Source organism: Haliotis rubra, unplaced genomic scaffold, assembly GCF_003918875.1.
Source record: "Haliotis rubra isolate DU_JTF1 unplaced genomic scaffold, ASM391887v1 Scf373, whole genome shotgun sequence".
NCBI lineage: Eukaryota > Metazoa > Mollusca > Gastropoda > Lepetellida > Haliotidae > Haliotis > Haliotis rubra.
In genome coordinates, this window is record NW_025767050.1 from 622,209 (window position 1) to 648,386 (window position 26,178).

Consider the following 26,178-nt stretch of genomic DNA (forward strand, 5'->3'; position numbering starts at 1 on the left):
GTAAGTCTAAGGCGGGGCGTGAAGTCGCCACCTCTACAAACTTGCCCTGTCATCCAGACTTGCTTCATTTAGGGTTATAACGTTGCAGGGAGGATCGGGGTGTTGGGAAATAATGCGGTTCAGGGACTGTGGGACTGACTAGTCCAGACTTAGACGCTCGCCATCACGACTGTCCGCTCTACAGCCCACGAACCCACACGTTCCTGACAGGACAGATAGCGGATTCTATGTATTTGATATTTCCCCACTTATACCAGGCAGTGTCATGTTTCATGTTACCACTAGTCAGTGTCTGGGTCTACACATCGCGATCATTGCAATAAAAACCGTTTGCCAGCTAACCAGTGTCAAGTTTACCTCGGGCGGGATCACAAATAGTTCTTTAACCGGTATGCCATTCAGTGCATTCCCCCATTCAATTCCCCTTCCCGCAGTCGAGTACAATCTCCTCAGTGGGTTTAACCGCCTTGTGGAGGTAAGTGGTTAACATTGCTTTTCTCCATTTGTTTAATCAAGGGGTTTATAACATACATACGACGTGGCTCTGTATTAACAACTTAAGAAACAGATTTTTGTCGCATGTATTATTAAACCTTGTCTGTGTCTTCATGACCAGTTGGAAGTGTGGGGACACCCGTGCGTGTATATCGAGTCCCCCGTTACAATATAGACCATTCAGGTAAAGATGTTGCCGAGGCATATACTTTAAGTTCCGAAATAAAGCCTTTCTTAATTTTACTGCACAAATATATGTATGACTGTGTGGAACTGTAACAGTTCAATATGTTACACAATAAATGCACACTATCCACACTCATACCCAACATACAACTCTGATTGACGTTAAGTGATTCATGAAGTCCTTTCCCAAAGGTTTTATTGGAATAACATTCTACTCTATTCTCTGTGAGTGTTCGATGTTGATTTTATGTTGACTATTTACCCTTAGACCCTCTCCACCACATATCTGTGTGTGTCCAGTGTTGATATTATGTTGACTATTTACCCTTATACCCTCCACCACATATCTGTATGTGTCCAGTGTTGATATTATGTTGACTATTTTATGTTGACTCTCCACCCACATCTAGTATGTCTGTCCAGTGTTGATATTATGTTGACTATTTGCCATAGACCCCTCCACAACAACATATATCTGTGTGTGTCCAGTGTTGATTTTTATGTTGACTATTTACCCTTAGACCCTCTCCACCACATATCTGTGTGTGTCCAGTGTTGATATTATGTTGACTATTTACCCTTAGACCCCTCCACAACATATCTGTGTGTGTCCAGTGTTGATTTTATGTTGACTATTTACCCTTAGACCCTCTCCACCACATATCTGTGTGTGTCCAGTGTTGATATTATGTTGACTATTTACCCTTAGACCCTCTCCACCACATATCTGTGTGTGTCCAGTGTGATATTATGTGACTATTTAGTGTTGTGTTATAGTGTTGATATTATGTTGACTATTTACCCTTAGACCCTCTCCACCACATATCTGTGTGTGTCCAGTGTTGATATTATGTTGACTATTTACCCTTAGACCCCTCCACCACATATCTGTGTGTGTCAGTGTTGATATTATGCTTGACTATTTACCTTAGACCCTCTCCACCCATATCTGTGTGTGTCCAGTGTTGATTTTATGTTGACTATTTACCTTAGACCCTCTCCACAACATATCTGTGTGTGTCCAGTGTTGATATTATGTTGACTATTTACCCTTAGACCCTCCACCACATATCTGTGTGTGTCCAGTGTTGATATTATGTTGACTATTTACCCTTAGACCCTCTCCACCACATATCTGTGTGTGTCCAGTGTTGATATTATGTTGACTATTTACCCTTAGACCCTCTCCACCACATATCTGTTTTCCAATGTTGATATTATGTTGACTCTTTACCCTTAGACCCTCCAACACATATCTGTGTGTGTCCGATGTTGATATCATGTTGACTATTTACCCTTAGACCCTCCACCACATATCTGTGTGTGTCCGATGTTGATATTATGTTGACTATTTACCCTTAGACCCTCTCCACAACATATCTGTTTTCCAATGTTGATATTATGTTGACTCTTTACCCTTAGACCCTCCAACACATATCTGTGTGTGTCCGATGTTGATATCATGTTGACTATTTACCCTTAGACCCTCCAACACATATCTGTGTGTGTCCAGTGTTGATATTATGTTGACTATTTACCCTTAGACCCTCTCCACCACATATCTGTGTGTGTCCAGTGTTGATTTTATGTTGACTATTTACCCTTAGACCCTCTCCACCACATATCTGTATGTGTCCAGTGTTGATATCATGTTGACTATTTACCCTTAGACCCCCTCCACAACATATCTGTGTGTGTCCAGTGTTGATATCATGTTGACTATTTACCCTTAGACCCTCCAACACATATCTGTGTGTGTCCGATGTTGATATTATGTTGACTATTTACCATTAGACCCTCCAACACATATCTGTGTGTGTCCGATGTTTATATTATCTTGACTATTTACCCTTAGACCCTCTCCACCACATATTTGTGTCCGATGTTGATATAATGTTGACTATTTACCCTTAGACCCTCCACCACATATCTGTGTGTCCAGTGTTGATATTATGTTGACTATTTACCCTTAGACCCTCCACCACATATCTGTGTGTGTCCGATGTTGATATTATGTTGACTATTTACCCTTAGACCCCTCAAACACATATCTGTGTGTGTCCCATGTTGATATTATGTTGACTATTTACCCTTAGACCCCCCTCCACATATCTGTGTCTGTCTGATGTTGATATTATGTTGACAATTTACTCCTAGACACCCTCTATCACATATCTGTGTGTCCCATGTTGATATTATATTCACTATTTACCTCAAGACTCAAGAACATCACAGCTAAATCATGTAAAATTAATTTTAAATCAATATTTATCAATATACAGGTAAACGAATTATTATTTGTAACAAGTTCCATGTTGTCACGAATTGTGTATGACGCAGGCAAGGAGATTGAGCCCTCATCCACTCCAAAGGGCTGGCGTGTGGTTTACATCAGAACAAAAACCCACTACAATATGTAACATTTTCAATAGGCATTAACCATGCAGTTCCTTTCGGATAACGTGTTCGCTGCCGTTAACGTCCTTTGACATGCGTGTATTAACTGAAACAAATCGTCCCAACTACGCCGTACGACACTTTGTTGATTATGTCGTCGCTATGGTGACATGATTCACTGTCAATATTGACCAACCTCTCCCCTTGTGACCTCTACCTTGCTCTATACAAGTACAGAGCATATACACTACGACTCATTCTTGAATTTGCTTTGGTTGGTGTTCGTGTTTATCTAAGATGGATTTCTTGAACAAACAAAATGTCTCTCACACAGTAACACCGGTGACCTAATCGACATATTTCTAGGCGCAGAGTTGCCTCCCCTGGGCGCGTCTTACACCGATGATCGTTTTCGATGTATAGTAATATATTTTGATTTGGTTGTGGTGTATGTCCAATAGCTGTCTCCGTCGCTCCTGTTTACAGAAACAATGGTTCGTGTCGAGGTAGTCGCTGTTGGACTGCTGGTGTTTGCCGCCTCCGTCGACGCCGACTTTAGTGGATGGTAGGGACGTTAACGCTGACATTTAAAACATATCTTGTCAATAATAAATCAAAGCTTAATGCTTTTGTCACTGCTTATATTTAAATGCGGCTGAAATAAGAACAGAGTGGCTGCCGTGAGTAGCTTGCCCGCCCGTCATTTTAACTTAAATTGTGTCCATATTCCACTGACACGTCTGTTTCCAATTCCTCACAAAGTCAGACATGATCCTGTTATTAAATCACATGGCTATTGATGTTTCTGGACCACCATCGTTACTCGGATTTATATCTGGAAACTGATAAAAGACTTCGGAATACACCTATTTCGTATATAAACCTGAAGACGAATAAGCTTTTGTCTGCAAATTTGCTTTCTCAGGCTTGTAAATACCCATGTCCGAGACTGCCCATAGTGCGGAGACTTTCTGGAGAAATGGAATTAAAATTGAAAGTGTTCTACACGTATAAATACTGTATAGTACACCAGGCCCCTGAATGTTCTAACTTTTTTCAGTCTACACACTTGCAACTTCACAGTCCGTTTTCAGGAACTTCTGGTCCAAGTTTGCCAAACCGTGGGAAGTATTCATTCAGAATTCTTATGACATACAAAAAGCTGTTAACGTCACCGACACCAACAACGACGGCGTCATCACACTTGAAGAAATCGGGGAACACATCACCACCTACGACTCTGATGGTAAGAGCTGTGCCGTTTGATTCAGATAATGCATAAATAACTGAAGATACACAGCGTTAAGCACTGTCAGCCTGGGTGAGAATATTTTGTGTTTTTGTTGCAAAAAGGCAGCAGTTTGTGGCTATCTTCAATTATTACACACGTGTTCTGAATATCTTCATGAGATAACTTTTGCTTATTTGAAACAGGTGTTGTGTAACCTGTTGAAAGTTATCCAACGAATGTTGTGTAACCAAACTAGGTTATTGAACGATAGTGATGTCATAATGCCGAACTCTCTGTTGCCATCACGATATTTTAAATTAACAATATTACTCCATTCAAGCAGTTTTTGACCAAAAATGTCAACCAAACAAATCATTAGGTTTGTGGATAATAAAAATTAAATTTCTATGTCCTGGGAATTAGTATTGTTTTCAACTGAATATTTTTAATCGTTTATTTTCATCTATAAAGTTGTCGTGACAGAGTTATCTCCCTTTCGTATTTTTTGCATCCAGCATCGTCTGCTTGATTTGTCATCATGGATCACGCTGTTTTCCTGTGTGTAATAGATAGATAACGAAATTCGTGGATGTTGAATATGGAAAATATTCAAACGAGATATATTTAAACGTTTTGATTTATTCACTCGCTTAATCAAAACGTTAAAAAAACTGGATTATTTTCCATATTCGACACCCACTCGTTTTGCAATCTCTGGATACATCATGATGCTTGAAACACACATTACATGTAGCACCTCAGACCATCACACTTACATGCACTTTGTGTATTACAATGAATGCCTGATTATGACGTTTAAACACTAAACGCCAAAAGAAACGTTACCTTCCTTCCTTAATGACGGAGATCGCTATATTCAGCTGGCGTTGTGATGCGTGGACGTCCACTTCTGTCTACGGGGACCCAAGTGTGTCTGAAGCCCTGAATAAGTCTTATAACCGTGATAGGGTGGCATCCGAGGGCGTTGGCAACAGCATTGTATGTCGACCACATCAGCACCATTACAATGGCTCTTTCTCTCTCTTCAGCTGTTAATCGTAGCATATTTCTCGTACTTGTATGTCATATCATGCATTCTAGGCTCTCTTTAGACCCTATAGAATCATTATACATGTGAAATGGATGCAAATACCGCTTGAATATTTCTGCGTTTTGGCGACTGATATTGCTATGTGTAAACAGAAAATGGCAAAATGTTACCTCGCAAGCATAGATGTTAACAAAGATAATTTTAGATGTTCCTAAACATTCTTTCACAATATCAAAGACACTTTTACTTGTTTTCACAAATGCAAATCAGCAGAAAATATTTTAAAAGACTGAAATCATAGGAATGATTATATTACAATTTTACACACTCTACAACAGTTGTTTCTTGTTTTAGTAGTTGAAAAATTGTGACTTTAAATGGTATATGTTTGTCCCAAAGCAGAATTTTATTTCAACCTTTCTTTTGGACATCTAAATCACTGTTATTGGTTTATTTCGGCATGGACGAAAATTGGACAATGTAACTCTTCTGAAAAGATGCACATCAACTGAATATGAATGCATTTGAGAATGTATTTTCGTGACTTGCATAAAGCTGTGTTGTTAAGCTTTCTTGTAAACTAATACCTTCTAACATATCTTTGATAGTTTTTAAGAAATTCATAAAGATAGAAGGGTGACGTTTCTATTGGCGTCTAGTGGATTGGGTGAGGCTTATGACAAGTGTCTCTGTAGACATACAAATTATTATCCTGATATCTCCCCTTGCTCATGAAGGTGACAGACGCGTGACCCGTTCTGAGTTTGTTCGTAACAGATTCGAACAATACGGCGCCCGCATCGACATTTCCAACAACAACTTCGACAACTATGACTGGGATGGAGACAACTACCTGACAGTCGAGGATGTTGATATGCTTGCTCCAATGATGGCTGAGTTGGATTCAAACAGTAAGACATTTTGTGCTGAGTGAGTGGGTGGGTGGGTGAGTGAGTGAGTGAGGGTGGGTGGGTGAGTGAGTGAGTGAGTGAGTGAGTGAGTGAGTGAGTGAGTGTTTTACACCGCTTTAAACAATATATGGGTGTTATCATGGCCTCATCGGCTTAATGTGTTGTGTAAGTCTTAAGTGTGTGATCTTCATGCTGCTTAGTGTTGGGAATTGGTTGAAATCTCACAATTGATGATTGCTTCATTACCAACGAACAATCATCGAAAAAAATTGGTTAGCGTCATTTTCAGATTTTCCTATTCAGGTTGTTACTGCAGAAAAGTATAACATGATGCAACTTGTTACTTTAAAGTGATGACTAATATATCATGAACATAAACTTCCTGGAGTCTTAGAGAAACATTCAGTCATGACTTTTCAGTTAGTGAAGTGAGTTTTCTAAGAAATAAACATGTTTTCAGGCCCTGACAACTTCTAAGATATGTTCCTCTGTCAAGTATTTCAAAGACTAAAACAGTAGTTCCAAAATCGTTTATGTTCGATTATGAGAAAATGTGATCGATTGCTTGGTTGTTTGGTCACTGCGACCAATCTTCGATTATTTCGTTTAATCGGAACATCACTAATGCCGCACCGAACAGTAGTCAAGCTATGTGAGGGCGGCCTGTACGTAAGTATGTCTGAACCTGACAAACCAATAATTAGGAGCAGGAATTAGTTCCAGGAGATCTATTCTATCTTGGAATCGTACATATTGGCACTGAAAAGCCTAAAAAGGCACAATGAATTGTGGGTCATTTGGAGGACAAGGCTACCTGTGGGCCAGTGTGTGTGTTTATCCAACAGATCATCCATCATGTACCACGTCCCACAGAGTGTTTCTTCTATATACTTAGTTATCTTATAAGGAGCCAGTATTTTCATCTCCCCTTTGATGTTATGTCTTCATTACAGAGGATGAAGAACTGAGCAGCTATGAACTGATCAAAGGTCTACGACAGGTAAAAACACCGGTCACCAAACACACATTCTGCTTCATGAGACATTTAACATGGCATTGATGTCAACAACCTACGTCATAGAAATTTTCTTTCTTACACTTTCTTAAGTGTGCAAGATCATGTACTGTAGGATTGAGTGTGTGAGTGAGTGAGTATGGTTTTACGCCCCTTTTAGCAATGTTCCAGCAATATCACGGCGGGGGGCACCAAAAATGGGCTATACTCATTGTACCCATGTGGGAATCGAACCCGGGGGGTCTTCGGCGTGACGAGCGAACGCTTGAACCATTAGGCTACCCCACCGCCCCTACTGTAGGATTGAATCGGTGATGCATGTGGCCACATTTTAGAACAAAGACAGGTGTTGGCGGTCGCCATAGTACGCCAGAACGTTTATGTAAAACTGAACACGAAAACACGTCCCATAGAGTGCACGTGCAGTAGAGTCACACAGGAGCAGGATATGTTTTGTATATTTACCAGCTGTAAGTAGTATTCGAGTATTTCCTACTGTTTTAAAGAGTAAATGTTGGAAAAGGGATGCTTGTCAGCAATGATACTTGCGTCTAATGTACAACTGTCCCATGTTGTGTGTATCAGATGGACTTGGCGGCGCAGCGGAAAGCCGATTGCGAGACTTATTACATCTACCGTCTTCCTCCGCGAGAGATGAAGCTGCAGAAAAAGAAGTGCGCTTCGAGGAAGATGTAGCAATATCACATGGAGAGGCAAATAATCTCTGCACAGCGGAAATACGGATACACAGTTTTGTAAATAAATGACATTGCTCAGTCAGGAGGGAGTTGTTTCTTCTTTCCGTATTCATCATGGGGAATTTCAAGACAAAGGAGCTGTTCGGCTGTCAGGCAACAATTTTAGTACAGCTACTAGTGCAAAGTAGCGAGGATGTTGCGCTAGAATCCCTACTTGGAATGAAAATGCAATTTTGTTACAAGTTTCAATATCATTTGAACTTTTAAACATTTTATCCATGAGGAAATCGAACCCGAGGCTTCAGCTTGAAGACCGAACACTTTAACCACTAGGCTACCCCAACGCCCACCGACCATCTCACTTTCTGACCTTACCCCATATTACATGTGAGTGGGTTGGTTTCATTGTCCGATGGGCGGTGGGGTAGCCTAGAGGTTAAAGCGTTCGATCTTCACGCTGAAGCCCCGGGTTTGATTCTCTACATGAATAATATAAAATGTGTCCATTTCTGTGTGAACCGCCGTGATGTTGCTGGAATATTGCTAAAAGCGGCTTAAAACCACATTCACTCACTCGTTGACCGAGCGTCCTTTAAGAAGAAGTCCCAGAGTACGATGGGACAGCTGACTGTGACACAGATCACTCATACGAGTAATACGTACCATCGAACACAGATGTAGCGTTTTTTCTGTGAATTAACAAGATACTTTATGAGCATGATGTATAAGGTATCGCTCTACAAAATGTGATTAGACCCTAAACGGGAACCTAAACACCTTCATAATCCAATAATTGTGACGCTTTTTATTCCTAAGTCTTTTTAGGAATGTTTGTTTGCTTGAGTTTGTTTTTGTGGGAAGGATCAGCAATATTCCAGCTACATGGCGGCGATCTGTATCTGATCTAGTCTGGACCAGTCAATTGGGATATGATTAGTACTCAGCCTGATAATGTTAAAATCTGACATCAAACATTTGGATGCTGAAGGCCAATTATACCACGGATCTTCACGGGTATTAAATGCTATAAGCTAAACGTTTTGAAGATCAAAATGTGGGAAGGATCTGTAGCCCCTACCTTAAGGTCATTTATATGGGTAATGTTAAAAGCCACGCCTTCTATGTTTCTTAACATTAATAGGTATATAGAAGTAAGGTCAGGGAGAACATGCTAAGTGTCTAGCGTTGTAAGAAGATTTACTTTCATTGCCAACTTTATTCATGATAGAATTGATATTATACATACAGCAAAAACACATTCACGAACACGACATGAAGCTCGGTGGGATTCGAAGTTTGAGTTTGTAGTTTCCACGCAACCATCTTTGCTACAAGGCTCCCGGTGTCATATCTATGTAGATAATGTACAAAAATGTACAGTCCTGATTAGTACATGTAGGACTGTGAATCTCATTAACACGTCATTTTCATTCATAATTATTATACATTGTATTCATATTTGACCTAATGCCCAATGATTTGCACCAGTTCAGAATAACGGTAACTTCTGTGATAAAAATACTGAGCGTTATAACTGACCACTGCACTCATCCACTGTTAATTTCACTAGGCTTGTGGTGTAAAAACACATCGTATTACAATTGATTTAAGGTCTGTTGATTATAAAGATTCGGTCGGTAATTAAGTATTCTTTAAGTTCATTCGTCATACTCTGAATCTCATGCTTCGTGCTGCACCCATGTCCTCACCCGAGTCAGCACTCGAATACCACCCATACATCCTTTATATCAGTAGAGTCACAATATATGAGATTCAAGGGTTATAGCGGGGAATCTTGTCCTACCTGTAGGCATGGAAACGGAAGAGTCTATTTCTATATATCAGGTATACAGGTTTCGTCACGTGATGTTGGTACTCTAGGCGTGCCATCAAACACTTTTGAGAAAAGAGAGAGATTTTATAACTGTTTGCGCCTTCGAGTCGAAGATTGCATGAAGGTAGGATAGCATGTGTGATATACGTAATTGTTCATGGTCATTGAAGAAAATCATCCGTCACAACATACATCAACACTAAAATAATCGCCAGCCTTCCAATTCATGTAATCACGTGCGACCGGTTCGATCGAATAATTATCGACGAATCATTAACTCAAATTTCAATTGTAGACACTTCACTGGGTGAGGTTTTGAATCTGGCGTTTTCTCGTGATTTGTGTTTAGATTCTTATGGTTGTGACAAGAATAGAAACTGGTTCTGTTTTTATAAACATGCCTTTATAACAATCTTGTGTATGTTGAATACCCGTGACGATCCGGGTTAGAATTGGTCTTCAGTAACCCATGCTTTTCACAAGAGGCGAGTAACGAGATCGGGTGGTCAGGTTCGCTGACTTGGTTGACACATGTCATCGTATCTCAGCTAGGTAGAACGATGCTCATGATGTTGATCACTGGATTGTGTAGTCCTGACTCGATTATTTACCGACCGCCACCATACTGCTGAGTTTGGTGTTAAACAAATATGTTGAATATAGACCCGCGAGGATCTCCGACGTGACAAACAGTATCATCAAGATATCTGTATGTACATTTGATACTCACAATAAACGGTTTCAAATATCACAGCTGTTTTAAAGTCGGTACCAGGCGGTAATGTGAATATAAACTCTTCTCATCATCAAGAGTGATAGATATTTTACTGAAACAATTCATCACCACGTCGTTACAGAAGCTGGCGAGTTAAAGGAAAGCTCAGGTGCCCTTAAACATTAGTTTTATAGAATATACATTATGAATCTTTTTTATTAATAATATCTTGTTGGTCTATTTTAGATCTGCCATGAAGGTCATCGTATTTCTATGGATAGCCTTGTGGTCCGCCACCTTGACAGAAGCTGGTCTCAGAAGGTATTCATCACCTTGTCAAATCTACTTCTACCATCCGACCTACCTCTTCTGTCAAACACATCGGCTGTCAGACACATAATTTGTCAGACACCCCAGGTGCCTGACGCCCAACAGGTTAAACACCATGTTGTAAGACATCCCGTCTATCAGACACCGCTTCTTTCAGACACCCATGTGGTCAGACACCAGAGTTGTCTGACACCGAAGGAGTTACATTCCTCATGTGTCAGACACCCTAGTTGTTAGACACCCCGTTTGTCAGACACTCGTGCTGTCAGACACCCTAGTTGTCTGTCACAGAGGTCAACAAAGAAGGGAGTCAATGTTGCTTTAAGCCGCATCAGTGCAACTATTCGCGGCTGCAACAAACAAGGGCTATTACGATAAGCTATGAAAAGCTGTTTTGAGTACAAGTCCTAAACATTGTGTACGTGTTGGTGAACAACCACCGCTATCCTGTACAGTGTTACAGTGTTACAGTGTTACATTGACTAACAGATAACCAGTTATCAAATGAGCTAGTTATCTTTAATCATGTCAGGATTTATCTTCCCATATTTTGTCAATATTTCACTTAAAGACAACGACTGTTTAAAGAATGTTAAGAAACCTTCGGAAAGGAATATATCTGTAAACATATTACAACCGCGTCGAAATGAAATTGTTGTTGTCACCATGATGAAAAGAACCTGCAAACAGAAAGCATGTATGTAGTTTGCATAATTTTAGAATGTAACAACATGTCAAGAAAAGTATCATTTTTAAAAAATATTTTTATATATGTGTGTTTTCTCTCTTCCCGTGTCTGGGTTCGAACCTTGCATCGAAAGATATCAGCCAATGGGTGGGTAATTCTCTCAGACATGGGTTGCTCAGTACAACTACGTTTCACAACGTTACTTACACCTACGTGGACAATGATGGTCCGTTATGATGTTGCAGCAAGCGGGGAGCCGGGTACCAAGGGAGCCGGCTGGACTTGGACAAGCTGCTCATGGACGTCGACCGAGACAACAACTCCATCGTCATCCGCTCAGAACTCTTTCTCAACCTGGGGCGTGGTGATAAAGACGGTATATCTAGAATAGACTACCTCTACACACAGTGAGTGAGTATTATTTTACGCCGCATTTTGCAATATTCCAGCAATATCACGGCGGGGGACACCAGAAATGGGCTTCACAAATTGTTGCCATGTGGGGAATCGAACCCGGGTCTTCGGCGTGACGAGTGGAGGCTTTAACCAAGAGGCTACCCCACCCCCCATAAGGGACGACAATAGACAAACGAAGAGACGACTGTGGACAGATAACGAAACAATACCGTCGCCCCTTTACTCACAGACAGACAGACGGACGGACAGATGGACAAACAAAAGCTCGTCAAGTTCTGGGTTAGAGTTTGCGTTCAGCTTGTGGTTAGAGACAAGTACCGGGTGAGATAGGTCTTAGTCAACACGTCATCGTATCCACACTGCGTATATCGATGCTCATGATGTCAGTCAATGGTCTGTCTGATCCAGACTCGAATATTTACAGACTGCTGCCACACAGCAGGAATATTGCTATGTGAGCCATAAAACATCAAACACACAGACATGCATAAAATGTGCCCTGTAACATTAGATGAAGCGATCCACACGTTTTCTACTCTAAATGCATTGTATATACCCACTTGGAAATTTTAAATGTTTTAGTATTCTAATTTGTTTCATTTTTGTCATGGCTTCAGATAACGGATTTATTTCTCGCTGTGAGTGGGTCAATGAAGCTGTCAACATATATGACGACTCCAAACTTGCCGCACTGAATTACTTCGACATCGTCGACACCAACGGAGACAACATGCTCACGACGTCGGATACAGATTTTCTCGCGCTGGACGCTGATGGTATGTAAACACGAAGGGTGGACGAGTGAGTGAGTGAATTAGTGTACAGCAATACACGTATAGCATCTTCATTTGTGGGATCTCAGCGGCAGGTGCACGGGGCCTGACCCGAATAATGTTTACATTCATACACATGGCTGCTACACTTGTTCGTGTAAAAAAATGAATTGCCTTTATCAGATTACAGTGAACGTTTTTGGACAGCAAACTCCCCGTACGTATAATCATCGTGTTTTCCATTTGGGCTCAGTTATAGTACAGTCACAGTACATCATCGTTCATTGGTCAACAACATTTAATGCACTCGAATTAACAAAGACACAATGAGCGGCATGCACGCTCAGAAATCACGGGCAGCAAAGAGCGAGGTTTCTGGCTCGCACGTGAATGAGTTAACCTCAGTGTGTTTCCTACCAGTTGTACATCGTGCTCGTGTCGAGGTACTCATAGAAGAAATACAGGCGTTACATTGAGGCCGATGTTTTGGAGATTTTACGTGCGCTTTCCGACAACGACAGACGACGAGACAAAAATGGACAGACGAAGTGGCGGTAATGAACAGACGAAGTGGCAACTGTGGACAGACGAAGGGGTGGCTGTGGACAGACGAAGAGACAACTGTGGACAGACGAAGAGGCGGTAATGAACAGACGAAGTGGCAACTGTGGACAGACGAAGAGACAACTGTGGACAGACGAAGAGACAACTGTGGACAGACGAAGAGACAACTGTGGACAGACGAAGAGACAACTGTGGACAGACGAAGAGGCGGTAATGAACAGACGAAGTGGCAACTGTGGACAGACGAAGAGACAACTGTGGACAGACGAAGAGACAACTGTGGACAGACGAAGAGACAACTGTGGACAGACGAAGAGACAACTGTGGACAGACGAAGAGACAACTGTGGACAGACGAAGAGACAACTGTGGACAGACGAAGAGGCGGTAATGAACAGACGAAGTGGCAACTGTGGACAGACGAAGAGACAACTGTGGACAGACGAAGGGGCGGCTGTGGACAGACGAAGAGACAACTGTGGACAGACGACGGGGAGGCCATGGACAGACGAAGGGGCGGCTGTGGACAGACGAAGACACAACTGTGGACAGACGAAGGGGCGGCTATGGACAGACGAAGGGGCGGCTGTGGACAGACGAAGTGAGAACTGTGGACAGACGAAGGGGCGGCTATGGACAGACGAAGAGGCGGCTGTGGACAGACGAAGAGACAACTGTGGACAGACGAAGAGGCGGCTATGGACAGACGAAGGGGCGGCTGTGGACAGACGAAGGGGCGGCTATGGACAGACGAAGGGGCGGCTGTGGACAGACGAAGTGAGAACTGTGGACAGACGAAGGGGCGGCTATGGACAGACGAAGAGGCGGCTGTGGACAGACGAAGAGACAACTGTGGACAGACGAAGGGGCAGCTATGGACAGACGAAGAGGCGGCTGTGGACAGACGAAGAGACAACTGTGGACAGACGAAGGGGCGGCTATGGACAGACGAAGGGGCGGCTGTGGACAGACGAAGAGACAACTGAGGACAGACGCAGGGGCGGCTATGGACAGACGAAGAGGCGGCTGTGGACAGACGAAGAGACAACTGTGGACAGACGAAGAGGCGGCTGTGGACAGACGAAGTGAGAACTGTGGACAGACGAAGGGGCGGCTATGGACAGACGAAGGGGCGGCTATGGACAGACGAAGTGAGAACTGTGGACAGACGAAGGGGCGGCTATGGACAGACGAAGAGGCGGCTGTGGACAGACGAAGAGACAACTGTGGACAGACGAAGAGGTGGCTGTGGACAGACGAAGTGAGAACTGTGGACAGACGAAGGGGCGGCTATGGACAGACGAAGGGGCGGCTATGGACAGACGAAAAGACAACTGTGGACAGACGAAGGGGCGGCTGTGGACAGACGAAAAGACAACTGTGGACAGACGAAGAGACAACTGTGGACAGACGAAGGGGCGGCTATGGACAGACGAAGGGGCGGCTGTGGACAGACGAAGTGAGAACTGTGGACAGACGAAGGGGCGGCTATGGACAGACGAAGAGGCGGCTGTGGACAGACGAAGAGACAACTGTGGACAGACGAAGGGGCGGCTATGGACAGACGAAGGGCGGCTGTGGACAGACGAAGTGAGAACTGTGGACAGACGAAGGGCGGCTATGGACAGACGAAGAGGCGGGCTGTGGACAGACGAAGAGACAACTGTGGACAGACGAAGGGGCAGCTATGGACAGACGAAGAGGCGGCTGTGGACAGACGAAGAGACAACTGTGGACAGACGAAGGGCGGCTATGGACAGACGAAGGGCGGGCTGGACAGACGAAGAGACAACTGTGGACAGACGCAGGGGCGGCTATGGACAGACGAAGAGGCGGCTGTGGACAGACGAAGAGACAACTGTGGACAGACGAAGAGGCGGCTGTGGACAGACGAAGGAGAACTGTGGACAGACGAAGGGCGGCTATGGACAGACGAAGGGCGGCTATGGACAGACGAAGAGAGAACTGTGGACAGACGAAGGGGCGGCTATGGACAGACGAAGAGGCGGCTGTGGACAGACGAAGAGACAACTGTGGACAGACGAAGAGGCGGCTGTGGACAGACGAAGTGAGAACTGTGGACAGACGAAGGGGCGGCTATGGACAGACGAAGGGGCGGCTATGGACAGACGAAAAGACAACTGTGGACAGACGAAGGGGCGGCTGTGGACAGACGAAGGGGCGGCTGTGGACAGACGAAAAGACAACTGTGGACAGACGAAGTGACAACTGTGGACAGACGAAGGGGCGGCTGTGGACAGACGAAGTGACAACTGTGGACAGACGAAGAGACAACTGTGGACAGACGAAGTGACAACTGTGGACAGACGAAGGGGCGGCTGTGGACAGACGAAGAGACAACTGTGGACAGACGAAGGGGCGGCTGTGGACAGTCGAAGTGACAACTGTGGACAGACGAAGGGGCGGCTGTGGACAGACGAAGTGACAACTGTGGACAGACGAAGGGGCGGCTGTGGACAGACGAAGTGACAACTGTGGACAGACGAAGAGACAACTGTGGACAGACGAAGGGGCGGCTATGGACAGACGAAAAGACAACCTGTGGACAGACGAAGGGCGGGACAGACAGACGAAGGGCGGCTGGACAGACGAAAAGACAACTGTGGACAGACGAAGGACAACTGTGGACAGACGAAGGGGCGGCTGTGGACAGACGAAGTGACAACTGTGGACAGACGAAGAGACAACTGTGGACAGACGAAGTGACAACTGTGGACAGACGAAGGGGCGGCTGTGGACAGACGAAGAGACAACTGTGGACAGACGAAGGGCGGCTGTGGACAGACGAAGTGACAACTGTGGACAGACGAAGGGGCGGCTGTGGACAGACGAAGTGACAACTGTGGACAGACGAAGGGGCGGCTGTGGACAGACGAAGTGACAACTGTGGACAGACGAAGAGGCGGCTGTGGACAGACGAAGGGGCGGCTATGGACAGACGAAGGGGCTGCTGTGGACAGACGAAGTGACAACTGTGGACAGACGAAGGGGCGGCTATGGACAGACGAATAGACAACTGTGGACAGACGAAGAGACAACTGTGGACAGACGAAGGGGCGGCTATGGACAGACGAAGGGGCGGCTGTGGACAGACGAAGAGACAACTGTGGACAGACGAAGGGGCGGCTATGGACAGACGAAGGGCGGCTGTGGACAGACGAAGAGACAACTGTGGACAGACGAAGGGGCGGCTGTGGGGCGGCTGGTGGACAGACGAAAAGACAACTGTGGACAGACGAAGTGACAACTGTGGACAGACGAAGGGGCGGCTGTGGACAGACGAAGTGACAACTGTGGACAGACGAAGAGACAACTGTGGACAGACGAAGTGACAACTGTGGACAGACGAAGGGGTGGCTGTGGACAGACGAAGAGACAACTGTGGACAGACGAAGGGGCGGCTGTGGACAGACGAAGTGACAACTGTGGACAGACGAAGGGGCGGCTGTGGACAGACGAAGTGACAACTGTGGACAGACGAAGGGGCGGCTGTGGACAGACGAAGTGAGAACTGTGGACAGACGAAGAGGCGGCTGTGGACAGACGAAGAGGCGGCTGTGGACAGACGAAGAGACAACTGTGGACAGACGAAGTGACAACTGTGGACAGACGAAGGGGCGGCTGTGGACAGACGAAGTGACAACTGTGGACAGACGAAGAGACAACTGTGGACAGACGAAGTGACAACTGTGGACAGACGAAGGGGCGGCTGTGGACAGACGAAGAGACAACTGTGGACAGACGAAGGGGCAGCTGTGGACAGACGAAGTGACAACTGTGGACAGACGAAGGGGCGGCTGTGGACAGACGAAGTGACAACTGTGGACAGACGAAGGGGCGGCTGTGGACAGACGAAGAGGCGGCTGTGGACAGACGAAGAGACAACTGTGGACAGACGAAGAGGCGGCTGTGGACAGACGAAGTGACAACTGTGGACAGACGAAGGGGCGGCTATGGACAGACGAAGAGACAACTGTGGACAGACGAAGGGGCGGCTATGGACAGACGAAGGGGCGGCTGTGGACAGACGAAGTGACAACTGTGGACAGACGAAGGGGCGGCTATGGACAGACGAATAGACAACTGTGGACAGACGAAGGGGCGGCTATGGACAGACGAAGGGGCGGCTGTGGACAGACGAAGAGACAACTGTGGACAGACGAAGGGGCGGCTGTGGACAGACGAAGGGGCGGCTGTGGACAGACGAAAAGACAACTGTGGACAGACGAAGTGACAACTGTGGACAGACGAAGGGGCGGCTGTGGACAGACGAAGTGACAACTGTGGACAGACGAATAGACAACTGTGGACAGACGAAGTGACAACTGTGGACAGACGAAGGGGCGGCTGTGGACAGACGAAGAGACAACTGTGGACAGACGAAGGGGCGGCTGTGGACAGACGAAGTGACAACTGTGGACAGACGAAGGGCGGCTGTGGACAGACGAAGTGACAACTGTGGACAGACGAAGGGGCGGCTGTGGACAGACGAAGTGACAACTGTGGACAGACGAAGAGGCGGCTGTGGACAGACGAAGGGCGGCTGTGGACAGACGAAGAGACAACTGTGGACAGACGAAGTGACAACTGTGGACAGACGAAGGGGCGGCTGTGGACAGACGAAGTGACAACTGTGGACAGACGAAGAGACAACTGTGGACAGACGAAGTGACAACTGTGGACAGACGAAGGGGCGGCTGTGGACAGACGAAGAGACAACTGTGGACAGACGAAGGGGCAGCTGTGGACAGACGAAGTGACAACTGTGGACAGACGAAGGGGCGGCTGTGGACAGACGAAGTGACAACTGTGGACAGACGAAGGGGCGGCTGTGGACAGACGAAGAGGCGGCTGTGGACAGACGAAGAGACAACTGTGGACAGACGAAGAGGCGGCTGTGGACAGACGAAGTGACAACTGTGGACAGACGAAGGGGCGGCTGTGGACAGACGAAGTGAGAACTGTGGACAGACGAAGAGACAACTGTGGACAGACGAAGAGGCGGCAATGAACAGACGAAGGAGCGGCTGTGGACAGACGAAGAGGCGGCAATGAACAGACGAAGGAGCGGCTGTGGACAGACGAAGGGGCGGCTGTGGACAGACGAAGTGACAACTGTGGACAGACGAAGGGGCGGCTGTGGACAGACGAAGAGGCGGCAATGAACAGACGAAGGAGCGGCTGTGGACAGACGAAGGAGCGGCTGTGGACAGACGAAGTGACAACTGTGGACAGACGAAGGAGTGGCTGTGGACAGACGAAGTGACAAGTGTGGACAGACGAAGGGGCGGCAATGAACAGACGAAGGAGCGGCTGTGGACAGACGAAGAGGCGGCAATGAACAGACGAAGGAGCGGCTGTGGACAGACGAAGGGGCGGGTGTGGACAGACGAAGAGACAACAGTGGACAGACGAAGAGGCGGGAATGAACAGACGAAGGAGCGGCTGTGGACAGACGAAGAGGCGGCAATGAACAGACGAAGGAGCGGCTGTGGACAGACGAAGAGACAACTGTGGACAGACGAAGGGGCGGCAATGAACAGACGAAAAGACAACAGTGGACAGACGACGAGACAGGAATGAACAGACGACGAGACAGCAATGGACAGAAGAAGAGACAAGAAGTGACAAACGAAGAGGCGGCAATGAACAGATGAGTGAGAGAGTTTAGTTTTACTCCGCTTTTAGCAATATTCTAGCAATATCATGGCGGAGGACACCAGAAATGGGCTTCACACATTTTGTGGGTAGTCTAGTGGTTTTAAAAGCGTTCGATCGCCACGCCAATTTCTGTGGTTGCTCCTCCACCCCCCGTGATATTGCTGGAATATTGCTAAAAGCGGCGTAAAACCACACTCACTTACTCACTCTTCCAGTTTCAATGTGTTTGTTTTCTGTGCAATCGATACAGGATAATTCGCGTGTGTGGCCAAGTGTTGGTAAATACAGACACATTTCCTATCATTTGCAGGTGACAGGGAAGTCTCAGTATCAGAACTCCGACAAGCAATTGAACGGGTATGTATATATATAACTAAGTATGAGAATGAGAAGCACTCAACATTATGCTGATGTGTCGAATAGTCCTCTCTTGGTGTTTCTCTTCAACATGACGTTCGATGTACGATAAACATCAGAGCCATATGGTGGTTTGAATGTAATGCTGCATATCATTTAAGTACTTCTGTTTAAAATGTATGCAAAACAATACCAATATCAAATACATTTATAATCACAAAAAACAAGGATTTGGAAGAAGAAATGTAATTTTTGGAAATGAAATAGGATTTAGATGATTACATTAAACTTCACAAATACTCAAATCTGGTAGATCATTGATAGTTCTATTCACAGCTATTTCATCAGATTGAACCTGTTGATTGACTTCCGCACCGCCGCTGACATCAATATTAATAGACAACTTGTTTCTCAGTGTCTGTAAATTCCGCATTTGGAACCCCTTCCGCGAATTTATCTATGTAAATATTATAAAATGGTTCACAAAAAACATTAGCACAACTGCAAGTTTGTACTTTCAGGATTATGAATTGGCTATGGATTCAGCTGCGTATAAGAAGTTTGAACAGCTTTCTCGGTGAGGTCAACTTTACACATGCTCACATTAAACGTGTTATTATGATAAAAGAGCTGACTGTTTCATAGTCAAAATTGTTTTCACTCACAACCTCGTTGAGATGTCATGCATAAAGGGGAGTGAGTGAATTTAGTTTTACGCCCTTTGTATTTCCAGCGTGACAGCGCCTCAAGAAGGAGACATCAAGTCTACACTCCAGATTGACGTCATCAAGAAGGACGTGGATTCCAACGATGACGGTGACGTTACACGAACTGAACTTCAGGCTCACTACATATCCAGCTTTGACAAAGATGGTGGGTAGAACAGCTGGAGTTGGGATGTCCGTGCTCACGTGGATGAGGGAGTTAATGTTGAACGTTGAATCGACATGTTTCAGCCAAACAGCGAGTTTGTACACACATGAGTTCGTCATAAATACAAGTTATGCTAACGAACAACTTACATAACATCTTTGAGAGACATTTAGAAGTTGGATCGATAAGGAAGGATGGCAATACATGGATGAACAACTTCTTTATTACAGACATCTCTCACTGCAATAAAGACGTTGTTCATCCATACATTGTTATCCCAACTTGATCCAACCCGTTAAGGTAACTTGCTATCATATGCAATGCTTCACGGGTGTGTACACTACATACGTTCCACGTTGTTTCATACTGGCGGGTTGATATTAGAACTGGGCCGTAGATGAATCAGAGGATAACATTAGTGATAAACACTATAACTACACCCTGTTCCATCCAACCCCACCCTATTCTATTCCATACCATCTTACCTTATCTCACCCTGTTCCATCCAACCCCACCCCATTCTATTCCATACCATCTTACCTCATCTCACTCTATTCCATCCAACCCCACCCCATTCTATTCCATACCATCTTACCTTATCTCACTCTATTCCATCCAACCCCACCCCATTCTATTCCATACCATCTTACCTTATCTCACTCTATTCCATCCAACCCCACCCTATTCTATTCCATACCATCTTACCTTATCTCACTCTATTCCATCCAACCCCACCCTATTCTATTCCATACCATCTTACCTTATCTCACTCTATTCCAAACCATCTTACCTTATCTCACTCTATTCCATACCATCTTACCTCATCTCACTCTATTCCATCCAACCCCATCCCATTCTATTCCATACCATCTTACCTTATCTCACTCTATTCCATCCAACCCCACCCTATTCTATTCCATACCATCTTACCTTATCTCACTCTATTCCATCCAACCCCATCCCATTCTATTCCATACCATCTTACCTTATCTCACTCTATTCCATCCAACCCCACCCTATTCTATTCCATACCATCTTACCTTATCTCACTCTATTCCATCCAACCCCACCCCATTCTATTCCATACCATCTTACTTTATCTCACTCTATTCCATCCAACCCCACCCCATTCTATTCCATACCATCTTACCTTATCTCACTCTATTCCATCCAACCCCGTCCAATTCTATTCCATACCATCTTACCTTATCTCACTCTATTCCAAACCATCTTACCTCATCTCACTCTATTCCATCCAACCTTACATTAATCCATTCCACCTCACCCTACTCGATAGAACCCAACCTCACCTATTCCATCTCACCAAAACTCTCCCTATTTCTTCCTACCTCACCTATCTCACCGACCTCACCTATTCAATCTCACCAAACCACCTCACCCTCTTCCTCCTCACCTATCTCACCCTATTCCTTCCCACCTCACCCTATTCCATTCCACCTCACCCTATTCGATAGAGACTAACCTCACCTATTCCAACTCACCAAACGTCACCTATTCCATCTCACCAAACGTCACCTATTCCATCTCACCAAACCTCACCTATTCCATCTCACCAAACCTCGCCCTATTCCACCCTATTCCTTCCCACCTCACCTATCTCACTCTGTTTCTTCCCACCTCACCTATCTCACCCTATTCATCTCACCAAACCTCACTCTATTTCATCCCACCTCACCCTATTCCATCCCACCTCACCTTGTTCCATCCCACCCAACCACACCTCACCCTATTCCATCCCACCCAACCACACCTCACCATATTCCATCCCACCTCACCATATTCCATCCCACCTCACCATGTTCCATCCCACCTCACCCTATTCCATCCCATCCAATCACCCCTCACCCCGTGTTATTGCCAGGTCGTGTTTCAGGTTCGACTTTGTTTTCAGATGACTACAAAGTAAGCCGTTGTGAGTTTGTCAGCGGCGCCGTGTCGAGATACGGGGACCGGAAGGAGGTTGCCATTGTTGCTTTCGACAACCTTGACAGCACTCAGAACAACTACATCGACATTGACGATATCAAACTGTCACGATTTGATCAGGACGGTATGCCGCCTCTTCATATCAATTTACCACAGTGGCACTCTATTTTGGTTTTGATTGGCTCTGAAGGTGAAAGTCGTAATTGATATTTCAAGCTCATAGCTGAGTTTTTTTTAAGGATTTACGAAATTTTGAAGCCATGTACGATCAAAAGGAGATATCCGTATTGGTATCCGCATTATAAGAGATTATAATCATGTGAAAGTCTTGAAGTTAAATATTTAATTCTGAGAGCTACCTTTGTCTTTCTTGCATATCGTTTTTCTAAAGGAACAGTAGACACATGTGACGAACTTACATTTTTATATGTATTTCCCGAGCTAGCTGCAATCGTGTGTAGGTGTAGGTGGTCAATGAAGATCAGGATCCCAATCGGTCTTCAGCAACCACTGCTTGTCGTAAGAGGCGGTTCATGAGATCCGGTAGTCAGGCTCGCTGAGTTCGTTGATGCATTTCAATTATCCAAATTGCGTAGGTCGATGCTTCTGGTGTTAATCACTGGATTGTCTGGTCCAGACTAAATTATTTACAGACCGCCCTCATATAGCTGGGAAATTGCTTAGTGCGGCGTTAAATTCCCTGTAGTCAAACACAACGCGTGTGAAATATTGATGCAGTGTATGGAACGCCCTACCTTTGCATATATAACTACTCATATATAAGTATATCTTTTTAAAGGAAGCGGTAAACTGACAACTGATGAGTTTGAGACTGCTGTAATACAGGTAATTAGGAGTTGAGTTGAGTTGTTGAGTTGAGTTGTTGAGTTGAGTTGAGGTGGGGCGGTGGTGAGGTGGAGTGGAGGGGTGGGCGGGGCGGGGGGGGGGGTGGGTGAGGAGTGCTGATGTGGGTGTGGTGGAAATGAGCTGAGGTGGGGTGAGGTGGAATGAGGTGGAGTGAGGTGAGGTGGGGTGTGGCGGGTGTGGTGTGGTGAGGTGGGAGGTGGAGTGGTGAGGTGTGGTGGGGTGAGGTGTGGTGGGGTGAGGGGGAGTGAGGTGAGGTGTGGTGTGGTGAGGTGTGGTGGAGTGAGCTGAGGTGAGTAGAGGTGGAGCGGGGTGAGGTGGAGTGAGGTGGAGTGAGGTGAGGTGAAGCAGAAATGGGCTACGGGGAGACCTCAACCATAAAAATAACGTCACTTAAGATCACAAACAGGACCATTCATTACTAATATAGGACGGTAGGGTAGCCTAGTGGTTAAGGCGTTCGTTCGTCACGCCAAAGACCTTGGCTCGATTCTCCATATGAGCACAATGAGCCCATTTTTGCTGCCCCCCGCCGAGATATTGCTAAAAGCGGCGTAAAAGTAAACTCACTCACACATTACTAATACAGCTTACAAATATCTCTAGAAAAGGGAGTGACTCCTTGCTCTAATTGAAGAAGATTTCAATATAGTTATAGCAATGATGTTTTTCAAATTCTCTCATTTGTCGTTTTATGTTAAAGGCTGACTGGGTTGCGCTCAAGAAGGTGTATCCTCAAGCTACGACCCCCGCGCCTCCTACAGGGGTCGCCGTCAACTGTTCCCCATCAATCCTCCTTGGCGGCTCTGTCATCTTCTTGCTCAGACTGTGGATATGAGTGGGTTCTGGACTGTCTGTGTGCACAAAACACTCTTCTTAAAGTTGCAAAAACAAGTGTAATATCAATGGTTTCCTATCATTGTGTAAAATCAATGTATTAGCATTGTCAGAACACTCTGAGGTTGTCTTGTATTGTTCTAGATGATGTTTAATCACTATTCAAGCGTATCGTTTCATGTATTATTTATTTGAAATTTGACTTTGTCTCCATATATTATGTGTGTGTATAAAATAAGAGTTTTGGAAGAGATAACGATCAATAAAAGATATTAGATAACCGTATAATTCGTTTTCGGAAATTGTTATGTAAAAGTAAGTGGTGATAGCTCAATGAGCTCATCTATACGATTTATAAAATGTTGGCATGCTTCATCAATATTTTCAAGTACAATGTACATGTAATACAAAGTGATAAAGAAGTGTTGACAGGTGATGTAGTGTTGTATTAATGAACTGACTGGGATTCGGCTGAGTTTTGTAACTGTGTACGCAGCTCAATGTAAGGCAAAACGAACCGAATATCAACTTGGGATAAGCCGAATATCACGTTGGATTAGACGAACAACATAGAGTGATCAGTTAAAAATCAATTTATATTCAGCCGAATATCACATTGAATGAGCAGTTTATCATGTTTGAATCAGTCGAATATCAAATAGGATTAGCCGAATATCATGGACGGATAAGTCAAACGGCATGTGGGGAAGAGCCAAATATTATACTGGATAAGTCCAATAACATGTAGAAAATATACACAGATTCTACAAAATTATAGTCAAAATGCCTAAATATATTGATCAATTTGACCGGGTTTGATCAAATACTCCATTCACTGCAGTGACACCAGATCAAAGACTGGAGTCTTGTTTAATGTTAAAGATGAAAATATACTCTAGGGGGTACAAATACATAAATCACTAATTGGCATCGTTAAAAATGCAACCCCGTCATTAAAACTACTCATTTCGATCTTTAATTAATTTAAATCGACCTTTTTGACAACAGTGCACAATTCTCACCCGCGAACGAAATTTCAATCAATCAGAGCGGCGCGTCTCTGTGACGTCATATGAGGAATAGATATGAGGGCTCATGCAGAATTCCTGTACATTTCAGGGGGTAAATTATCACTGTTGTGAAAAAATGAAAGCTATATGTTCTCACAATCCACTGTCACTTAATTTTGTCTCCTGCTCTGCCTACTTTTCTTAGACGATTCTGTCAAAAACGCTTGGTGTCGCTAGGCCTATTTCTTCGAGCCAGACGCTAGTGATAGTGAAAACGATGATCAGCCTCACTCATCACGGTTACGGTTAATTTCTTCAACCTAAACAGTGCGACATTAAGAAGGGCGGATGCCCATCAGATGCAGTTATTTGAAAATATCCCCGGTAGTTCTTGGCCGGTTGATTGTAATAAAGTATCAAAGCCAGTTATAATTTAATTTATTTATTATTATATTGTTAACTTTATTTGTTAGGTCTGTTTTGGTGTAAGGTATTTTTATTTAGCTTTTATTGAGTGGAGTCCAATTTTGGCAGCTTGGTCTGCCATTTCGTTGCCATGGACTCAGATATGTGACGGGATCCATATAAAATGTATTTGATTATTTATATTTTAGTGATATAGTATATCTTATCATAACATCTCTTCTTACTGCTACTCCAACAGGCTAAGTAGTTTTGTTTGAGTCAATTGAACACGATCTTACATCAGTATCTACTCATTCCGACACTATCATCCTAACTGGTGATTTCAATGCAAGGACTAAATCTTTGGTTGATTTCTGTACATTTGATAGACATATGTCTGAAGATCTAGATCTTGAGGACATGAAGACTGAACTTGACTCGGAATCAATGCTCGAGGATCTTGGCATTCCACTAAAGAGAACATCTCAAGACAGAGGCCAACCAAACAATTATGGATTTAGATTGATTGAGTTGTGTAAAAATCATAATATGGTTTGGATAAACACCAAGGTAAAACAACATGTAAAGACGTCAGTACAGTAGCCTATGTCATTTTCTCACCAAATGCACTACCTTTATTCCATGATTTTAATATTAAAGAATTTTGTCCAATGTTATCTGATGTACATAAACCAATTCACTTCAGTCTACATATGTCAGACGCGCATTATGCAAACATATGTCATGAGCAGACGCCAGCTCATACCCACACAGACATTCCTGACAGCAAACCAGGTAAATTCATGCATGATAAAGTTGTTGTATTCCTTGAAAACATTTCAGATGATTGTGTAAACACACTGTGCACGAAGGCAAGGTCACTAAGGGAAGGTCAAGGT

General features: G+C 44.5%; 2 protein-coding genes across 2 annotated transcripts; both read left to right on the forward strand.

Moving 5' to 3' along the window:
* The first annotated feature begins 373 nt into the window (after positions 1–373).
* Positions 374–8,063, forward strand: LOC124286051 (calmodulin-4-like). The gene is made up of 6 exons (XM_046722369.1): positions 374–475; positions 3,565–3,643; positions 4,173–4,324; positions 6,098–6,271; positions 7,225–7,271; positions 7,872–8,063. Exons 2-6 carry the CDS (start codon positions 3,570–3,572, stop codon positions 7,980–7,982), a joined length of 558 nt encoding a protein of 185 aa, XP_046578325.1. The 5' UTR covers positions 374–475; positions 3,565–3,569; the 3' UTR covers positions 7,983–8,063.
* A 2,720-nt stretch (positions 8,064–10,783) lies between these two features.
* On the forward strand, positions 10,784–24,298 carry LOC124286057. Its single transcript, XM_046722376.1, has 9 exons — positions 10,784–10,854; positions 11,797–11,927; positions 12,586–12,744; positions 19,297–19,343; positions 19,865–19,920; positions 20,077–20,216; positions 22,129–22,287; positions 22,963–23,009; positions 23,731–24,298. Exons 1-9 carry the CDS (start codon positions 10,787–10,789, stop codon positions 23,863–23,865), a joined length of 942 nt encoding a protein of 313 aa, XP_046578332.1. The 5' UTR covers positions 10,784–10,786; the 3' UTR covers positions 23,866–24,298.
* The last annotated feature ends 1,880 nt before the right edge of the window (positions 24,299–26,178 follow it).